The sequence below is a fragment of the Drosophila sechellia genome, chromosome 3L (assembly GCF_004382195.2).
Source record: "Drosophila sechellia strain sech25 chromosome 3L, ASM438219v1, whole genome shotgun sequence".
Taxonomy (NCBI): domain Eukaryota; kingdom Metazoa; phylum Arthropoda; class Insecta; order Diptera; family Drosophilidae; genus Drosophila; species Drosophila sechellia.
The window spans coordinates 6,837,603-6,858,843 of NC_045951.1; the positions used below are offsets into that span (position 1 = coordinate 6,837,603).

The 21,241-nt window shown below is 41.5% G+C and overlaps 4 protein-coding genes across 12 annotated transcripts in view; 2 read left to right on the top strand and 2 right to left on the bottom strand.

Annotated features, from left to right (window-relative positions):
• Positions 1 to 2,065: 2,065 nt before the first annotated feature.
• Positions 2,066 to 2,692, bottom strand: LOC6611082. The gene is made up of 2 exons (XM_002035603.2): positions 2,503 to 2,692; positions 2,066 to 2,428 (listed from the first exon to the last, which is right to left on the bottom strand). The coding sequence occupies exon 1, from the start codon at positions 2,671 to 2,673 to the stop codon at positions 2,503 to 2,505; it is 171 nt and encodes a 56-aa protein (XP_002035639.1). The 5' UTR covers positions 2,674 to 2,692; the 3' UTR covers positions 2,066 to 2,428.
• Positions 2,066 to 3,196, bottom strand: LOC6611083. Its single transcript, XM_002035604.2, has 3 exons — positions 2,906 to 3,196; positions 2,503 to 2,846; positions 2,066 to 2,428 (listed from the first exon to the last, which is right to left on the bottom strand). The coding sequence occupies exons 1-2, from the start codon at positions 3,063 to 3,065 to the stop codon at positions 2,767 to 2,769; spliced, it is 240 nt and encodes a 79-aa protein (XP_002035640.1). The 5' UTR covers positions 3,066 to 3,196; the 3' UTR covers positions 2,066 to 2,428; positions 2,503 to 2,766.
• Positions 3,197 to 9,109: 5,913 nt separating this feature from the next.
• LOC6611084 (forkhead box protein biniou) lies at positions 9,110 to 12,846 on the top strand. The gene is made up of 4 exons (XM_002035605.2): positions 9,110 to 10,361; positions 11,159 to 11,435; positions 11,506 to 11,899; positions 12,374 to 12,846. The coding sequence occupies exons 1-4, from the start codon at positions 9,319 to 9,321 to the stop codon at positions 12,700 to 12,702; spliced, it is 2,043 nt and encodes a 680-aa protein (XP_002035641.1). The 5' UTR covers positions 9,110 to 9,318; the 3' UTR covers positions 12,703 to 12,846.
• A 5,014-nt stretch (positions 12,847 to 17,860) lies between these two features.
• LOC6611087 (collagen alpha-1(XV) chain) overlaps positions 17,861 to 21,241 on the top strand; it is a 54,104-nt gene continuing 50,723 nt past the window's right edge. For 5 of the 9 annotated variants that reach the window (XM_032717734.1, XM_032717739.1, XM_032717740.1 and 2 more), the window contains exons 1-2: positions 17,862 to 18,011; positions 18,608 to 18,806. The gene's annotated coding sequence lies outside the window, so the exon portion shown is untranslated. Of the gene's footprint in view, positions 18,012 to 18,078; positions 18,169 to 18,607; positions 18,807 to 21,241 lie in introns of those variants that run through there. The other 4 variants (XM_032717745.1, XM_032717736.1, XM_032717737.1 and 1 more) reach the window with 4 other exon arrangements.

The window sequence follows — 21,241 nt, forward strand, 5'->3', positions numbered from 1 at the left end:
CGTAAAAGCACAAGCTAGAGAAATATGGATTTATGCGGTTTTCGCCGCGCGAGCGAGCGAGAGAGAGAGACAGCGATGCTGCACTGTGGGTGGTCCCTCTACCCATCTCTGTTGCACTCACTGCCCGCGAATGCGGCGCACGCTGCCACATTGCTGCTCTTGTTGTTCTCATTGTTGTTGTTGTAGCTCGCTGTGTTGTTGTTGCAGTCGGATTTGGAATCGGAATCGGAATCCCAAACTGTTTGCTGATGCCAACAAATTTGACGAATGTCGGCATCATTTCATCCAAAACTTCAATCGCCATCGGGAAAACGAAGAAGAAGAGGAAGGAGAACCAAAAACAACAACAACAAGAAAGCAGCGGCTTTCTTCCAGCAGAAGGAGAGAGAAGATGATGGAGGAGCAATTACAAGGATGGGCCTTGAAATAGATATACCGTTAGCCAGGCCACACATACCATGCATTGCGAGAAAATAGTGCAAGCATAAGTTGATTTCTGGCGGGAATTCGGGAATGATTAATATGAAATTTGGTATGTGGCTGGTAAATTCAAAAATACAAATATTGCCAAATAATTTATCAAAAATTTATAGATTAAATAACAACAATAATTAACTCTTACCAATTAGAAAAGGCTTTAATTATTAATAACAAATATGAATAGAAATATATATTTTTTTGAGAATCCTTACTCAAGTAGTTCCTATTTCTCTCAGTGTCCTGCGTGCTGAGTTTGGCACATGTGTTGTGTTGTGGCACTGGGCAAACTCAAGATTGAAAAGATTAATTTCCCCGATAATTCGGCAGGCTGGAAAATGTAGTTTCGGACGAAATCTCTCGCCGGCCGTTGAAAGGTGGAACAGACAGGCGGGAAAAGCGCCCATTTTCCACCAAAAATCAGCCCCTTCAATCTGCAGTCTGCAGCCAAGTGAAGTTGCAGTCTGGAGTCTGGAGTTTAAAGAGTACTGATGGATTCCTTGGGCGTCGATCGTCGGATTATCCAATTGATTTTCGGCACTTTTTCAAAAACGACGTCTGGAAACCGACAAGTGGTGAAAATCAATCGACGGGAAAAGTGGAATGGAGTTTGGGAATGGGGTCTAAATTGGTAGTTACATTGAATTTATTGGCGATTGTATATTGGTAATAACTAATTATTAATAAGTATATAGGGTAAACATGTTTTTCTTAAATTTGTTGCTGTGGAAAATGCCTAATTTATATATTACCCAGCATGAAAATCTTCCGTTCGGTTTCTTTCCGATCCATCAATTGTCTTGTAAAGAATTGACTAATAAAAGTGATTTATGTTTAAAACATATATGTATTTACTTAGTCCAGCTAACATGAAAGATACCTCAGACCCCGAGTAACCCCAATTATTCAATAAATTCCGAAGATTTGCCAGCGAAATGAGGCCGCAGAATCGTAAAATCCGAGCGAATAATCTCTTCGACTAAAATAAGCCGCATCGCATTTGTTTACACTGCAATAAAGTAATAATTACCCAAAAAAAAAAAGAACATATATTACACCGATTCATTCGATCAATTCAAACGCATCGCAAGGCAACAAAAAATATAAAAATAAATGAATGGAGCTGGGGAAAATAGTATTTCAACTATTGAACCGACAAGTGTGACTATGTCGGTATATGCATATAAATATATCTCACTTTTGTTTACATTCCGCAAAGGAAAAGCCGAAAATATAGATCTTACATGGCCATACGGTTGCAACCTGCAGTGTGCCGGAGAAAGGGGCGGGGGGAGAAACGCTTCGCGGCAGGAAACAAAAGTCGCTGGCGATGCAATTGAATTGCCATAAAAATGGGAAGCACCGAGAAATCATGCCACATCCCCCATATCCCCACATTCACCCACTCACGGATGTTGGGCTTCTGGATTCCGGCTCATCTTTGTCATGTATCTGAGTATCTGCGAGATTGGAAATTTGCACTTCGTGGATTGCAAGTATGGTTTGCTGCTACGTGGGAGCTTTTAAGCACCTGCCAGCTGAGATTGTGCAGTTTTTCCCCTTGAGAAAATAACGCTAGTTCACATAGTTCAATGAGAAACGGCTGCTTTTATCTAACAATTTGGTTCGCTTAAAATTTAGATACATCTCGCTGCTGGTCATTCCTGTCCTTTCCCCCCTCGCCATCGAATTCCGATGCCTGGCATTTTCAGACATCGTAAACCGACCAGGGAAATGGATGCTGTATCACTTGTCTAAGTCTGGCCATCGCCTGTGCTCCTCCAAAGCTATTTTTGCCCGATTTTAGTTGATGCTTTATGGCTTTATAATGTTCCGTTTTATGAGCTGCCCGTAAAATGGACCCGATTCATCTGGGGCTCCCTGCAACAATATGGTAATTTGCTGCCCATTATATGATCTTCAATGGGTAGGGGGTAGCTTCTGATGCGAACTGTAAGGATTTGTAAAGAAAAAAAGATAGTAAATATCTTAGAAAATTGAATGTATACCATTTGAATTTCCTACCTAAGACCTCTTTGATTCCTCCTCCTCCTGCTGGCCAAGATCCTTTTCCTCCTTGCCGAAGGACTGACACTTTCCCAGCAGCTTGCCAAAGAGTCCTTTCTCATTTTCCACCGCCGTTTGATGGCGCAGGATCAGCAAAGTTCTGCGGCACTGCAGCAAAAGTCGGGACATGTTCTGTTTTTTAACTTTAATTTAGACTTGTGCCAAAGCAGCTTGAAGTTTTTTTAAGGGCCTGCTGTGATTTTGTTAAAGAGGCTAATTGATTTACTTTTTCTTGCACTCATCTTTGGATTTGTCTGCGCCGCCGGGTTTGTTTTTGCAACGTGGTGAAGTGGGAACAACAGCTTTAAAAAAAAAAACTCATAGATTAGCAGGCTTCTTTTTAAAGTAATATGCTACCCACTTCTGCCACACATATCCTTCTTCTTCTTGTCTTTCTTCTTTTTGGAATCGGCACCCTTGCAGGAATCCTTGCCCGAATCCTTCGACGATTTAGCCATTAGTCTCGGACCGAAAACGCCTTCACTCAGTTTCATGAGCGCTAAACTGCGTATTTTGAACATGTTTTAACTGAATAATTTTTTAACAATAATTTATAACAGAAATTTTGGTAATATAAGTGTCCAAATTGTGTGCTGAACTGAGTTTTTTATGCTTTTGATTTGAAAGCTGCTGCTTTTTGACACAGAAAACAAGGGTGACTTGATTTTCGATTTAAAAACATTCTTTCCTCCTGCCAAATTTGACTGGCCAAAACTATCTTTAAGCCAGAATTTTTTGCTGAATTGTGTGGAAAAATCGATTAGTAATGTGACACAAGGCCGATCCGCTTCTCAATTGCTTGGCATGCATTTTTTTGTTTTGGGTTTCGGTTGCAATTACAAGCCGAGAGTTTTCAGTACCCCGTGGCTACCGCTTCCAAAATCGAACTCAAGTGTCGACCACACATTTGCCACGAACCTCTGGATTTTTTTTATGGGCAAAGGGAGCTGGAAAAGCGGGGAAAATCGGGGAAATCGTCGTGGCGGCGCCACGTCAAAATATTTGTCGTCAGCGCCTCAATTGCTTCGATTTATGGTGCGGATAATTAGCGACTGCCTCGTCAGGATGTCGCCGTTGATTAAAATGAAAAGAAAAGGGAATTTTCCAACGCTAAAACCACTTGAACATGATCTTAGTTGGGGGTTTCGAACTTGTTCAACTGACTACTAATGATGTGCTGTTGATGGCTTGTCAAGAAAATTGGGTAGATGGTTAAATCCATCGAAGGGTAGAGAAAGTGAAAGAGAAATCCTTCCACTGCTCTGCACAGATCACAAGAATTTTTAAGGCTGGTTTTACCTTCGGAACGTGAAAAACATTTAAGCAAATAGTTTCGGCATTCGACTGTCAAGCGCTGGAAAACACAACCCCCATGACATTTCAATGTTGAGCAAGTGAACTTTATTTTCCCGCGTATCCGTACTCGTATATTTTTAACCCCACAGGTGCGCTGCCCTCGAAGGCCAAAGACTGAGATTCGTAAAAAAACGCGTCTACAAAAGCCCTGGAAGAACAAAGCGAACGACACGGAAGAATTGGTGGGCGGAGAAGAGCGGCGAAGACTGCAGAAGAGCGGAGGACCATTGACGACAATGGGCGTCAAATGAAACGAAACAGATGCCATCGCAGATACAAGATACAAAATCCCAGATCGAGATCATCGATTGGGGAATGGGGGACTCATAAGAATCGAGCTGTAGACCGAAGACTGTAGAACAGCCATTTTGGCAATGGGTGCTTAAGCGGGAAGATTAATTACTGCCAACGTTGCGGAATCGATGGGTCGATGAAAAGCGAGTAAATCGCCGCGATCAGATGCTCAATTTCAAATTCAATTCAATTTCGGTTTCCTGTTCTGTGAGTCAACGCGTTTTTAAGTACCGGCCATTAAACTAAAAGCCAAACAACAGCAGTCCAAGTGTAGAATCGGATGCGATCTCGATTTTCGGGCATCCGAAGTGCTTTTCTTTTTTTTCCACACTAATTCTTTCTCTCTCTCCCTCTCTCTCTCTCTCTCTCTCTCTCTCTCTCTCTCTCTCTTTGTCTTAATTTTTGTACATTTGGCGCAATTATTGCGCACCAAATGGATCGCCAGTCTATAAATTGTTCGATTTTATTGCGCCAGCCTCGACAGTTGAATGGCGCAAAAGCGCCAAATGTGAGCTGATGAGTTGGAGGCGTCTCTGGACTTTTACTGCCTCTGTCCATGGTTCGCATAGTTTGGCAATGGCAACGCGGATGAGATTGAAAGGCGGGCGATTCTTGGCCATCTTGCGCAAGGCGCCCATCTTGAATTCAAACTCGCACACACGTTTCCACAGCGGCCAAGGTGTTTATGGCCAAGTGAAGTGCCAAAGTGTGGCAATCGTTGGTCACAACAGGAGGCGGGAGCCGAAAATGCAATTAGCCGAATTTGTACATGTTGTATTTGTAGCATTCGGTTAAAAGAACAAAGGAATTTTTTCAATTTCGTATAGCAAAATAAATTAAATATAGAAATATCTTATTTATTTCTAATATTTCTGGGGTATTGTAATTATAAACATTATTATTTCATATTTTATGGTTACTTAGCCACATAGCACTATAGCTTCTCTCTTCTGCATAAGGATATATTAAAGAACATATTAAACCATTTCCGTTTCCGCTTACTTCTGTTTAGTTTCTCGTGCCAATTTCGCTTCCTATTTACACAGATAGCCAATCCTTTGAGTTTACCTTTTTGAACTGTGGGCCATCGTCCCAGTGTTTATGCCACTCAAGTTTGTCAACCGCATTGGGCCCAAACAAGATCGAATCCACTTAAGGCGAACTGCTCGCATTTAATGGGAAATAAAACGTGGAAATTCATAAATATTTACAAACACATAATCACAGTCGTGGGAAAGAACAATAACAACTTAAACGGTGGCTGGTTAGAAGAAAAAAAAAATAGAGCAAACTTTGTGTATTTGATTTTGGTTTTTGGCCACAACACGTGATCCTAATCAAGATGGTGATAAACAAAAAGCGGATCGAATCGCATTCACCAGTCGCTGTGAGTGAGATCTAGGCAACAAATTGCACACAGCCGAATGTAAATATTTAAACAAAGTCTTGGCCAACTGAGAATTGGGAGGGCGCGCGGGGCAGCGGAGTTTAACTAGACGGCATAATTTTCGGTTCGAAAACTCTATGTAAATATTTTGAAAATTCATTCGACTTCCACCTCGATCCTCGCTATCAGCCCGATTTTCCATTTGATTATTTATTAGTGGACTGTTTAATAGGGCGGGAGGGGCGTGGTCGCTGGACTTGGCTGGATTTGGCTTAGTTGCAATTGTTTGCTTTCACCAGTTGTTGTAGGTCAGTGTGCAAGAACAAATATCCGAATGCGGCTTCTTCTTGTATACAAAAGTTGGGATGGTGCTGGTGGTGGTCGGATTGTGTTGTGTTTAGAGTACAGCGTTTAATTGTTAAATGTTTATTAAAACTACAGTTTAAACAATGCCTGAGATGCGCTGCCCATCCAGGAGCAGCATCAATGGGATCGCCTGGGATAGAAGATCGCTGATCAGGCGGCTCAACGCGTCGTATACATAATTTTGTTTACAAACACCCATAATAGTAAACAATTTTCGGCCATTTAATAACATTAACATTAAAATTAAAAGCAAAACAAGAAGCACGCCTCTCGTCTATGCCAACTTATCTTTATTATGATTATCTGAACTTGAAAACTGGCACAACAATGTGCCACGGACTGATGACGACTTTTGTTTGGGAATTCCCTTGCCAGTGTTTATGAATCCGTCTTATGACCACAAGAAGAGCTCGCTCTCACAGCGTGTAGTAGGTGTTTGGAAAGTCCATTGACCAAGTCAAGATGACCAAGAGAAGCTGCTGACCCAGTTAAGATGCGCCTGACGCATCTGCTCAATGGGTGGGTGGCCAATGCATTGCATTTCTGGCTCGGACACTGGCTATTAATAATCTGGTATAAAGACAAGATGTCGTACCGGGAAATGCAAAAGTAAAATCATAGCAGCGAAAATCATTTTTGAAATTTCTTGGCAAACATTTTTCTGAAACGGAAACTGTCAAATGTGGTGTGCGAATCTTTGATCAGTTTTTCGGTAAATATTCTGTAGGCAGTAAATGTAGGATAAAATTGTGTAGGAAAATTTTTGTAAATTTTAAAATATATTTTTAAAAAGTCCAAATAGCCAACAAATGAAATAAAATCACTATTAAACCATTTCATTAACGCTGAAAAACCAATGCGAAAAACATAAATCATTAAGGATTTCTGGACTTCTGTAATTTACCGACATGCATAGTCGCACATAACTTTTCCGATTCTGGGAATCCATCGCCAAACAGAGCAATTAATTAATTTGCCGCCATTTCAGGGTCTGTGAGCTATTGGTGGGGCCTGCTTAATTTATTCCTCACTCGCCGAGAAATTCCTGAGTCGGCACAAAACAAAAACAGCGTGCAAAACGAAAAAAAAAAAATAAGAAAAAAAAGCGATTAAGGAGAAGTAATAATAATCAAAAGTAAAATTAATTTATGGCCTCCAAACCGCAGAAGCCGCGGGAAATATGGCCAAAAGTGAAAAATATCTGTATGCCCGATTGGAAATTACTAAAGAGACGGCGGAATTCGGAAAACCCAAATGGGCCGTTCTGGGAAATTCGCAGAAAATGGCGAGTGGATAAGAAAAGTGGCGGATGGAATTAAAATATCTTTCAGGCCGCGTCTGCAAGACAGCCAGAAAATAAAAGCCAAAAAGGAAAAAGAAAAGCCAAAAAGAAAATGGTAACCTAGCGAGCGGAATTTTCTCTCCTTCGATTTTCTCAATCAATGCCCGAATGCCGTCGACAAATAGAATTTCGTGAAATGTAAACAAAACTCCGCCCCCGTGTGTCCCCGCCACAGAATGTATCTGTATCTTTGTGCGCGCCCCTGTGTATCTCGTATCTTGTTTTGGGGCACCGAGCACCGAATTGAATCGTTGCCACGGCGACAGCGAGGGCGAGAGCGAGCCGGCGATACGGCCAGAGCGAGAGGGAGCCAGGCAGAGCGGCGTCGCCATCGTCTCCGTTCAGTGGCGCAGTGAGGGGGGATCTTGTTAGGATTAGTCGCTAGTGATTAAGTAAGATAGATTAAAGATTCTACATGGAGATATTAGAGCGATTTAAACATTTAGTTTAAAATCATTAAACATAGAACTTAGAAAAGAAAATAAGGTATATTATGAGCTCCAAAAAGAAAGATATTCTAGTTTTGTAAGCTTAGTACTCAAGTAAAGCATGTTTGTTTACAGAACATTATCATTTTGAAACTCAGTTTTACATAGTATGTATGTACAACAAATTGGCTTGAAAGTGCATTTACAATTCTAGCTTTATTTATGTATTTATTTAAATTAACAATCCCCCCCTTCTACGCCCATGTTTCCATCACCGTCACGGTCGTCTTGCTGCCAACGAGTCGGCGTAGTGCTGACAGCAATGGCGGCACTCAGCGGTGCTGCTAAACGGTCCGCTCTCCGGCGGCGTTCCGCTCCAGCCACCCAGCCATATCCCCTGGACCCACATGGCCATACCCGTACCCGATCCCATTCCCATTCCCATGCCCGATCTTGGTCCGGATCCGTGCCAGGCAACGACTAAATCAATTAACAGCTCGTTTCGAAATCCGAATGCCGCCTTCAGCAGCAACGGCAGCTTCCTTTTTTCCGCCGAATACGTTAATTCATTTGTGCCTAATTGTGCGGGCTACGATCTTCGAGGATCTTTCTCTGTTCTTCGACTATTTATTAACTGTTGACTGGCCAGCGGGGAGATGGTAGACACTCCCAGCGGGGAGGTGCATCCAAACTCAATCCGAATTCGCAACGGAAACAATAACGATAATGAGTCAGTAATGTGTGTGGGTTCCGTTCGCGATCTTTGGGATCAGAATAGATTTAAATACGCTATAAACTAATTTAGCGACTAAACACAGATGGCATGTTTATGAAATTAGCAGATCAGTTAACTAAATTCGGGCTGAAATGATTTACTGCCAAAAAGATCACAATTACAATACAAGCCTCTTATTATATGGTATTATTAATCTAATTATTTTAAGCTTTTATACTTTCCTTCATTATTTATTAATTATTAATTATTAATTAGAACCAACTAAAAGCATGCATTTCATTTTATTTTCTTTGATACCAACTTATAGATCTCGACTTTCCCTTGATTCCCGTTTAGGTTTCCCAAATACCTGGCATACCTAAGTTCCGCCATGCAAATGTACTCCAATAACCGCAGTACCCAAGTCACAGACCTGAATTCTATATATTTTGCATTTGCTCCGAGAGGAAAACCCCGGGAAAACGAGCCAATTGGCGGCATGGCCCAAACACATACATATGTACACATGGGGAATCCGAGAGAGAAATAGGGAGAGAACCGAGCGATTTGCGTAAGGCGTGGGCGTACTAAAAAAAGAATTCCGGCCGATGGCAACTCAAGTGGATCGTATCGAATGGGATCGTGGTGCCAGGAGCGGGAGCGATCTGCCATCCGTTTCAGTCGAGTGAGAATAGCCAAGCGGTGCGGTACTTGCAGTGGTTAAAGAAAATTCCACTCCGCCGGAAAGAATTGCGCGTACTTTCGATTCGAAATAATAGTGAAAATTATTTCAAAAAGAAATATTTATACAAAAAAAAAAGGAAAATATTTTTAAAATATTTTTGAAACAACACGCACGTTGTTGAAACCGAAAAGCCCAGTGAATATGATTAAAAGTGAAGAGGTCTCGGATCGTTCGGTTATGACCATGGATCAGCTGGGTGGCTACTACCACGATCCCCGCGCCCATCCCCCTTTTAGCCACCCACATGCGCACACCCACACGCACACCCACCCGCACCAACATAGCCACACTGGACATCTATATAGAGCAGGGAATCTGTTATCCAGTGGCAATTACCAGACAATGGGTGGCGGAGAATCACCCACGGAGCTGATCGATGAGAAACCGAACATCGGGTATATGGAGCTAAAGCACTACATGGAGGTAACGCCCACTGCCACGCCCGTTTCGTCCACTCAGCATTATAGCCTGAGTGCCCTGCACAGCATGGGCACACCGCCGGCATCCTCCAGTCCCATACCCCCTTATGGCGTACTGATGACCGCCCATTCGGCCGGATCCGCTTCCCCGCAATCGCATTCGAAGACGCCCACGGATCTGCCGCAGGATCTGCAGTACGTTAGCTCCAGCACATCATCCGCCAAGGTGCAGCCGTTGCAGGTACAGCTGCAGCCACTCAACCATCAGTACGCGTCCACCATTAAGTACTGCTCCAACAACACCATACTCAGTGCGAACGACTACCAATTGCTGACCAGCCAGGAGCAGGCGGGGCAACAGCAGCCGCAGCAGTTGCCATCCCAGCAGTTGCAGCACTCACCAGGCGGCGCTTACCTGCCGCGGATCTCTACATCGCCGTCGCAGGTGATCAGCAATGCGCACGGCATGCCCGTGCTGAACTACTCCAGTTCGAGTTCCTCGCCTGCCAAGTCGCTCAACGGATCTGAATCCTCGCCGCCCAGTCAGAATCATCTGGAGAACAAGGTTTCGGGCTTAGCGGTAGTTGGTACAGGTGGTTCCAGCCAGCAGGATGCGCCGAGCACTCCGGATACCACCAAGAAGTCCGGTACCCGGCGGCCAGAGAAACCAGCTCTCAGCTATATTAATATGATTGGACATGCGATCAAGGAATCACCAACTGGGAAGCTAACGCTCTCCGAGATTTACGCATACTTGCAGAAGAGGTAACTATTGCAAGGCATTGATGGGGAAAAGTAACAGTTCAAAATTGAGTCTATAAAATATCTGAAATAAGGGAAAGGTAACTTGCAGCTTAATGAATATCTAATAGGTACAATGAGCAAATTCCTTTTAAATTTTTGTACCAATGAAGTTGCACCTTGTTAATGTTTATATTAAGTTACACATTTTTGAAGAGTAATAGTTTCTTTAAAATTGAATTGCTTTCGCCTCGATTAACCCGATCTGCAGAGTGGTGGCGGCATCTCAGACGGAGCCAATTGGCGATATCGACACTCCGGCCCATATGGTTATTAATACCAGTAATACCGATCCGTGTCGGTCGCTACAACTGCAAAAATGTGTCGCTGGCCCTTTTCAATGGGCATCCGATTCTATTTGGCCAACTCGACTTGCCGCATGCGCATCCTTCAGAATATCTCATATTTCGCGACGCTTGTTTGGATTTCGATTTCGGCGACGAGACGGAGATCCAATCCACTTGAGCGTCGAAGGGGCAGATCCGGGGTTGGTGGGGATTCCAAATGCGTGAGAGGCTTTTAAGCTGACATCGTTTGTTTGTTTGACACCACACTCTGATCCCATCGAAATAAAAAAAAAGAAATTTTAATTGAGCCTCAAAGGCTGAGTAAAATAAATAAACGCTTGATTATCAATTTTCGCTGGGTTTTAAGCTCCAATGCCAAAGGCAAACATAATGATGGGCCCTTAAGACCATCATGAATTCTTGATATTAAGTATACGCAGTTATCCGTTGTTAAACTCATATTTATCATTGCAGCTACGAATTCTTTCGAGGACCCTACGTCGGCTGGAAGAACTCGGTGCGACACAATCTCAGCCTGAACGAGTGCTTCAAGAAGCTGCCGAAGGGCATGGGCGTGGGCAAGCCGGGCAAGGGCAACTACTGGACCATCGACGAGAACTCGGCGCATCTCTTCGAGGACGAGGGCAGTCTGAGGCGCAGGCCGCGGGGCTATCGCTCCAAGATCAAGGTGAAGCCATATGCCGGCCATGCCAATGGATACTACGCCAGCAGCTATGGCGATGCGGGAATGGTAAGCTTCAACGATTTTTTAACAACTTAAAATCATATAATATCTTACTACTTCTCTCATTTCCCACCAGGATAATGGCAACTATTACGCCTCGCCTGCCTTCGCTAGCTACGATTATAGTGCAGCTGGAGCCAGCGGCGTCTCGCCGGCTGGTGGTCAAGGCTTCTCCGATCCCTGGAACACCCATGCCGCCCACAGTGGCCCGTCGTCGGTGGGCGTGGGCATGGGCGTGGGCGCCCTGCCCCAGTATACGAACATATCCTGCCTGGCAGCCGGCGGCAATCTGAATGGCTCGGCCACCACGCCTCCGTTGGCCCATTCCGCCCTGGGAATGGCCCCATCGGCATCATCCTCAAGTTCGCCACTGGGAGCGGCGGCGACGCTTCAAAGCGATTATGCGCCAACCGCGAGTCTCGTGGCCGCTGGCTATTCCTATGCAACAAGTGCCGGCAGCCTGGACAACGGTAAGTGAGCAGCTCCAGAAAGCGACGAGGGTTGAGCTACACAGCGAGAAATTGTGGGTGGGGTGTATAGATTTAAAGAAATCGAAAGAAAAAATGCAGTTCATAGGGCTAGATCCATTTCTATATTTTTAAAATTCCAAGTAGTACTCCTAGATAGATGGCCTAGTATTTCTCGCAGTGCAGCCACTTGAAGGGTGCCGGGCGACTTTGTGAAGGGGGATCGCAATGTTCCTGGGTGTTCGCGTCAATCAGGCTAATTTAATTGCTGACGTTTCACATCTCGAATTACGAAGGACGGTGGGCGGGGGGTGCAGCACCAACATATGGTAATCTATGCCGCACTCGATCGACTCCGTTTTTTCCCTTTCTTTTAATAGTTGCCGCCGACGTCGCGACGCAGTGTGAATTTTAGCGCTTGTCCATAAAACGCGAACAGCCAGTTTAATCGCTTTTCCTCTCAATTTGAATCCGCAGGCCTCCGTTCGATTTCGCTGCAGCAGCTGCCCGGATTGTCCAGCATCCAGCACGCCCAGGCTCAGGCCCAGGCCCAGGCGCACCACCATCACCATCAGCACCATGCGAGCCATCCCAGCCACAGCCATCAGGGCCACGGATCCATGCACCAGAACCACGGCACATCCTCCACGACGCCGCCACCTTCGCAGTCCGGTGGCAGCCATGTGATCGATCATTCGCCCATTGATCGCAAGCCGGTCTACCTGCCGCCCATCAGCCCGCCCCCCATGATGGTGGCTCTGAATGGGGGCGGTGGATACTACGAAGGACTCAAGTACGCCAACTAGCCATCCCCCACTGGGATGGCGTGCATCAATATTACCTCAAAGGACACAATAATCACGTTTAATTAGGCTCTAAGTAGTGGCACAGTAAATGTAGTTGCATAGCGCATAGAAGGGAAACTATAATATAAATTAATATATATATATATATATTATATACATACAAATAGAAATAAACACAAATTATTTATAAAAAGACAAACATTTCTGACAAATTTAAATTAATTTATCTTGGGTTACTAAAATACGTCCAAGTTCTATACCATTTTAAATAATACAAAGAAGAAATAACTTTGATACTTTCTTTGATAGTTAACTACTTAAATATTAATCACACAACTAATTTTAAGTAACAATTTGAAAAGAACGTATTTTCGGCGCCAATTCCCGCAGCTGTCATCCCAATATTTATTCATTTTGGGAGCTGCCATTCTATTTTCTAAGTATGTTGGGCGTTGCCATTTTGCTTTTAAAGGAGAATAATAAAATATTTCATTTTGAGTGCTACTGGGAATTACACTTCAAAAATAAATAAATTAGGCTGCATACAAAATTTCTCCTTCAAGATGTAAAGCTCATTAGCTAATTCTCGAACCAGTTATGGGCGCCATCTGTTGTGGGCTCAAGTCAAATTCTAATTTTTGATTGTTTTCGAACAAACTTTTTTTGTTGCATACTTTCACATGCCTTGTTATATATATAAGGTGAGAATCATCACTAAAACCCATATTAATTTCCCCAACTTAAAGCGCCATCTACGTCTTAGAAAGTATATATTCGAAAGTGCAAAGGTACAAAAAGCGAATTCGAAGGGCGAAAATCGAATTTTAACAGTGAGAACACTTTTTCTTTGTCGTGTCTTTTCAGAAATTAAATGGCCTAGATGTTTGTGTGTTTCAGTGCCACCTACATATATAGATATTTATATATATATATATACATATATAGATAGATATATAGATACATATATAGATATTTATACATACACATATTGAATATAAACAACGAAACTAGACGCAATAAAATTATTTTGATAGATAAACTCAAAATGCAAATTATCACTTGACTTAATAGGGTAAATGGATTATCTCAATCGATGCGAATCCAGTCTGATGCTAATCAACAGCATCAAAATTTTTAGAACATATTAGGCGCTTTTATATGGGGTCTATAAACGGTCAAAAAATAATAAACTGGGTTATAAAAAAAAAGTCCAGCAGGTTTAGAAATACCCAGAAAAATAAAGCGAAATTTTATTGGTGATTATCTGTTATAAATGATTTTAGTTAACATCAAGTATATGTGCACAGAAGACTTCTTTTGTTAACAAACTTCGAATTAAAATATAGAGCGCCACACTATACAATTTGCTTGATCAGGAAATGAGGGTTTCATATAATCAAACATATATGCAATCGGATTCTTATCTATTTGTTTAAATTCAAATAAGCTTAAACTTTCGATAATAAAAGTCAAGGCAAATCAGGTCGGTATTTATGTAAATTGGGCATGTTTTGGTTCGAATATGGAATTTTCGGGTCATTTACTCTAGAATTGTGGACATCTATAAATGTTGTCTGAAACGAGTAAAAAGTGCTAATCAAAAGACCCGATAAGAATGTTGTAAGCCAGGTTTCGCCAGTATAATAAAATACTCAAAAAGATCGGAGATTTAGATTAAGGGTTTTAAGAAGTCGTTTGATGCCGAGACTAATTGAAAAATCAGCTAAGGTCGAACTTAATGCAATGATTCTTGTTATTGTTGTTTACTCAGAAATGCGCTTAATGTTTATTTTTTTCAGCTTCAGTTTTAGCGGTTTATGCAAATCAGCAGCTGAACAAGTTTACGTTCGCTTTTGGACTAACTTCGTTTTTTTGTGGCGGTTATTTTGTTTAACGATTACTCACGTTTTTTGTTTGGCCCAAAATGTCCAAATGGCATTTGTTTCGTTATTTTTTTTTTTTTTGGTTTCTGCTTCGCTTTGCCGTATTCAACAGGTGGGCATTTACAAGAGGCGCCGCACAAAAAAAAATCCCAAGCATTTGGCAAAAGATCTATTCAAATTCCAATATTCTGTCTGGCTCACAGTGCGTATACGCGACAGGGTGAAATGCTACAGGACCATGGTCCGATGCACGGTCAGTTGGCCATTAAACAGATTACATGTTTGGCCACTGATTCACTGCCACTAAGAGGCGCTTAAACCCGGCGACAACAACAAACTGCCGCGATAACAACTGCAATCAGCGCATATTACACAGAGAAAAACTTATGGGCAACATTCAATATATTGGTTATCTTTTAATGTGACCATAAACTTATTTTTTATGTATTTTAAGAGAATTATATTCATATATTCATATTTCTATAATAACTTGTCAGTTGATCCAACAAAAAAATCTTTTTGACATCGTTGCGCTATTAAATGAAGTTGCTTAACTTCTACTTACCAGAAGATTACCTTTTTTTCTCAGTGTCTGAGGCGCAGGCCGGCTTCGGAGCCGGGAAAAAAATGGCCAGACAAACACATCGCCGGCCAAATGGATGCACAGGCATGCCGGCGAAGGCAGTTCAAGTGCACATGGCCAACATGAGCTGCGATGCTGTGATGCTGCTTGAATAAACAATTGGCGGGCTTTGGGCAGTAGGCGTGCAAACAACGCGACTCTTGTGGCAGAAAAGGGTTGAGGGGGGAGGGGTCTTTGGGGAATACCCCCATTCAAAGGAGGAGGGGCGGTAGTAGACAACACGTTGCAAGTTCGATAAATGGCCCGGCTCTTTAAAATAAAGTTTGCTTGCAATGGCTTTCTGATAAGGCGGACAAAATTACGCATACGCCGCATGAGCCCGCGTCGCAGTCGACGTCGGCAGCGCTCTCTTTCTCTGCCAACACACGCACACACACTCGCTCTCTCTCTCTCTGTGGCGCTTTTCCTCGCTCAATTTTTTTTGCCCAACAACTTGTATGAATGTGTTTTCAGTTTTCCGGCTTTTTGGTTTTGAGCCTTTCGAGCTTTTTGCCATCCAACTATATCAACTGCTTTCCAATTTATTTATAGAATTTCAAATGAGGCGCCGGTGCGTTATTGTTGCTGGAAAATTATGCTTAGTTTTATTACGTATAAATAATTAAGACGGCCAACTTGCCACAGCACATGTGGGACCATGGGCATGTGTTTACTATGCTTTCCCGCCCCTCCAAAATTTTTCGACTTCTCCGTACTTGTAGTCATCATTTTGTTCATCATAGTTTTCTAGGAAATATCGCTTATAATTAATGGCTTAATTAAAAACGAATTCATGTCACTTATGTATTTGTTCGCAGGAATTTTGATATTGAAAGAGATATGACATAAACAAATAAAGATATAGTTAAATTTATTGTACGAGTACACAGTAAGAAATGACGATATGTATGCTCTTAAATATTTGATGATATATACCCGTAAGTAAGCAACTATTTATAATTTATAATTTATAATTTATAATACTGCTTGGCTTGTAATTAACTTTCTAGCCTGCTATCAAAACTCTTTACCTAGTGAAAATAGACTGGAAATGGCCATATGACAATTAAAAAAGGGTGATAAATTACGAAATAAGACTACATGGTCAACAAGGAAGTCAACAGCCACTCGACAACTAAGTAATATGCAATCCAGGCATTTCTTTTGCCAGTTGTTATCATCGTCGATTGCCGTAATAATTGCGCTTCTTTTCTTTAGTAGTTTATTTTGCTGTTGCACATTTTTTTTTTCCTTTTCCGCCATTCCAAATTTGTTTTGCAATTGTTCTCGAGTGGCGGGTAAAACAGCGGTCATAAAGACAACGAGGGTAGACATGTCAATTGCTGCCAAAATCGACAGACGGCGTTTGTGCCACAGCGAGTGGCTGCCCCTTTGCCGCTTTGCGTGGCTGAATCTGTCGGTGCAATGGGGCGTATACGCAACGCATTGGTGATGGGTAGATACAACAAGTGGGTGGATTTACTTCTCTATATTAACAGCACTGAATATATGGTGTAGTTCTTGGGTTGCAACGCGGTGCAACGGGGCGTATACGCAATGTGATGAAAATCAAACAATTTAAGGTGCTCAAACTAATACAATTGCTTAAAAGTTCTTAACTTATGATTTATTTGAAGATCTAGGTTTCGAATCATATATTTAGGCAAATTACTCTCTAGCACTTTTCGAGTTTTTACTGCCCAACTATTTGCAAGTATTTTCGAAACCCTATCATTAGAGTAATTGCATACGAGAATATCCCTTTGCTTTGGCCCACATACCTTTTAAAGCCGCTTGGGAACTAATTTGCGCTGCTGTCCTGCCCGCTTTCCCTTGCCAAAGTTAAACGAAAGTGTTGGCCCGTATGGTTCGCGTCTCCAGTTGGCCCTATTTATTGCCAAGTGGTTGGTGCAAAGACGACAGCAGGGAAAAGTCGGAAAATGCTGAAGCCATAAGCACCTGCAGTCGCTGCACCAAGCAGCGGAAAATTGCCGCTTTGATTTGACTTGCAGGAAATTCGCGTTACTGGAAATATTGTTCATAAAACGTTGTTGTTGAAAATATTGTTTAACATTATATTCATTTCCTCGTTCCTATTCTATTTTTTATATCGCGTCTATATTTTCTCGCGAATCGAGCCGTACGATACACGGCAGCGCCCCTCGGCTCCTCGGTTGGGCGGGAGGTGTGGCCGTGGGACCCGTGCGTAAAAAAAAAAAAAAAAAAAAAAAAAAAAAATTTCATTTCATTTCATTTCATACGCAATTTTGCTTATCGTACACAACTTTTAGGATACTCGTAGAAAGTCAATTAAAATCGTTCAGTTTGCACCTCAAATATTGGATCAGCAAAACAAAGTTGCGCCAGCTGTTTACTAAATCGAAAACTCGATTTAAATTTATTTAAATTTATTTAAATTTAAAAGTTGTCTACCATTTCGAATGCCTTAAAACAATGCTTTTAATTGCATTTCGAATTTCGCGTTCCATTTGTATCTGTATCTGTATCTGTATCGGTATCAGCGACAAAAGTATCTGCCAAAATGTATTTACCATAGACGGCAAACGGTAGCATTTTGATTTCGTCGGCATTCTCCCGCTGCCGACTGCGCTGCCAGCTGCTCTGCCGGCTGACTGCTTTTCAGGCCTCAGTCTCAGTCTGAACGCTGAACGGAGCGCATCGCAGGGCACCCACACGCGAATTGAGTGACGGCCACAACGAAGCGTGCTCCCCTGCGAAACGAAAAACATACAACTCGCGAATTTGCCGGCTGAGACTGGTACACTGTGAAATAAAACGAGATTGTGCGTTAAATGAAAGAAAATAAAAAACATACCTTTGATTCAAAATATATCATTGCAAGAAAAGTGCATAAAAATGTGTTCAAAATAAAATTTGAAAACGAACTAAATAAACTCGTAGACTTCAAGATACTAAAAACAAACTCACTGAACAAATTGTGTAATAAAAATACATTTTAAGAGTCGTAAACAATTTTAATCAACAAAAAGTCACATAATTTATATTTCATATTAATGTCAATTATTTTTCATAAAGCTTTTGATGTAGAGACAAACTTTTAATGAATGCAAAATATATACGTGCTTGATTTCTTTCATATATTCTTATAACATTATTGAATTGAATTTCCAGTGCACTTTTGATTGCGAAACTTAGTTGTCCCCCGCAGCCGATCGGTCTACTTTGTGTTTTGTGTTCAGAAATCCTTCGGGCTGCCTTTGTGGCTCCTGCTTTGTGCCATTATTGGATTGGACAATGACTGGCCAATGTCAATGCCATCACAAATGACCGATCATTGTCTGACCATTTGGTCACATCCATTGATCTTCCGCAAGTACACCCCTTTATAAAACCCCGTTTTGTCCCCCGTTTTGTGTAGTGTAGTGAATTACAAGAACGGAATAACCGAGAGTATATATAGAAAAGGAAGCCGGGGCTCAAAAGAAAAGTGTCCAAAGGCTTTGTGAAAAGTGTCCTGCTGCTGGAAACTGTCGCCCGAAACAATGCAGCAGTGAAAAAGGCCCACTTCCGCCAGGAAATACGTGAAAATATTCAGTGCCATTCAGCTGGAGACTGAGGTAAGTCCGCCCAACTATTTTAAGCGATTCCCCTTTGATGGTCACGTAAATGGGTGTACGTCCGAAAATTCCATATTGCCCAACAAATCCACTTGAAGTCGGACATTCGTAATGATAATTGAAAGTGCGGGAAATGCATTTTAGTTTGTGGTAATCTCGGCCAACGATTAGCGTTGCTTTTATTTACTTATTAAATAACATTTAGTTTTTTTCCAAGTCTGCCGATAATATCATAACCCATTCATAACGACAAACAAAATAGCCGACAAACAAACAAAGCAAAAACAACGGCAATGAACTGAAAATTAACTATGCATATTTGCGCAGCTCATTAATAAATATAACTTAGAGTCTATAGGTTTAAAAGAAGAAGCAATATTCGGCTTTTGGTTGCCCTTGACGTACTTATTTCGCCATCTGTTGGCGCAAATATTGGCAGTATGTCTGCAATCTTGATTCAAAATCATACAAAATGTTAGCACATTCTATTCACGTTATAAGTCAGCACTTCAATTCTGAAAATAACTATTGATTTGCTTACAAAGAAAGAAATATAAAGGGTTATAATGCTAAAGAAAACCAACAACTCATTCCAATGTATGCCTAAAGAAAAGAATATTTAAAATTCCATTGCTGCAGAGTATATTTTTAAATTTGTTCCTATACCATCAGCAGTTTTTCTTCGCCTATCTTAGTTTTTTTTTTTAGCTCCAATATTTTGTTGGCATTAGAAGTTCCCACATTAATGATCTTTCAACGGCATTATGTCGATGGAGTTTGCGATGGAGCAGCGGAAATTGAAGCTGTCGACGGGGCTAGTCAATAAGTCAACTTATTCGCCTGCGAATTTCGCGATTTATGGGGCTCAGCTTTATATATACATATATATACGTACTTAAAGCGCGATAATTGCATATTGCAATCATGTCGAAATAAACTTGTAATTATTGCATATAAATCTTGAGTGAGAGCTGTCGCATGTCTGCGAATCTATAATTATTCCATGGGTGGCTTCTGTGACAGTTTGAGTTTTCTGGTGAAATATTTTAAATATATTGAAGCATGAAGTGCATCCAAATTGAATTAGTTAAAGCCCAAAATTTAACCTTCTTAACTAGTTGGTTTTTTGAAGACTTATTGCTTGCATAGAAAATGGTGTATCTAAATTTCAAGACATACGTATTGAATTTTGTGGATTTTCTGGATTTTTAGAATTTTTATCCACCGGCACGATTTTTTTTTATTTCCATGCGGACTGACCTAACTTGTTCTAATTAAATGACAAATGCCCCGAATTTGGCAGGGAAAAAAGTTGTGACAGCAAACATTTTTGCCACACATTTGTGTTAACATTCGTGGGCTTGACTGTTGAAAGTTTCCCCTTTTGTTGCGATTTTGTTGCCACTGTGTGACAACTCTAATTCACGGCAACAGCAACCGGCAGCGACAACTGGCCGAAAAGCAAATGTACTTTGATGTAATACACATAAACATTTGCAAAGGGGAATGCCAGCAGTATTAGTTGCAAAAACTCAGCAAAACAAAAAGGGAAAAATAGGCCTAAAAATATGGTAGTAGACTTCGTTGATGAAACTAGAACAATGTGTGCCATTTTGACATTCCGTAACGAAAACAAGTATAAATCTTCATGAGTCAGTCGCAGCGAAACAAGTATGACTTTTCACTAAAAAAGCAATAAATGCAAACATGTAGAAATTAATTAAAATTGGCTACAAATTTGCATGTGACCCCCACACACCCACACCCCTCGATGTCGTCATATTGCATTTGCCACTTTGCTTGTGACTCAGGCATACAAGTGAGTGAACAATCGCCGCTGTGATAACTGGAGGAACTTACGTCTCAATTAGGTCACTTGTGAATGGTAGTGCGCGATTTTCGTTCGATTCGCGCACTTGCGAAATATTTAAATTAGAAACATGCCCAGTATCCGCAACTTGTTGCCACATAAATGCCGCATACTCGCATCTCATCATAATATTGTTTAATGAAAGCAGGCAGTTGGCGATGAAAGACTAAGAGGGTCCCTCCGTAACCAGCTGTCAGTCTGCAAGTCATGATGCACTTGAAAAAAAATGTGTAAAAAATCAATACCTTTTAGGCAGAAAGTAAAAGATATTGTTAATTTAACGAAATTTATTCCACATATTTATTCGTATTTATAAAATCTTTGGGTCTCGTTTCATATTTTTCTAATTTTTTCCAGTGCATAAGCATAGTAAACTACTAAATCAAGTAGCCAAGCAGCTCCAAAGGTAACAAAATTAACAAAATATATGCCGCAAAATAAATACCCAGAAGACGAACAGGTTTGGGGCATTAACGCGGCCTTACACTCAGATTGACTTTCCGTTGCCAAGATGTTAAGATGCTGAAATGCCGAGATGCAGATGCATTTGCATCCCACAGATTCG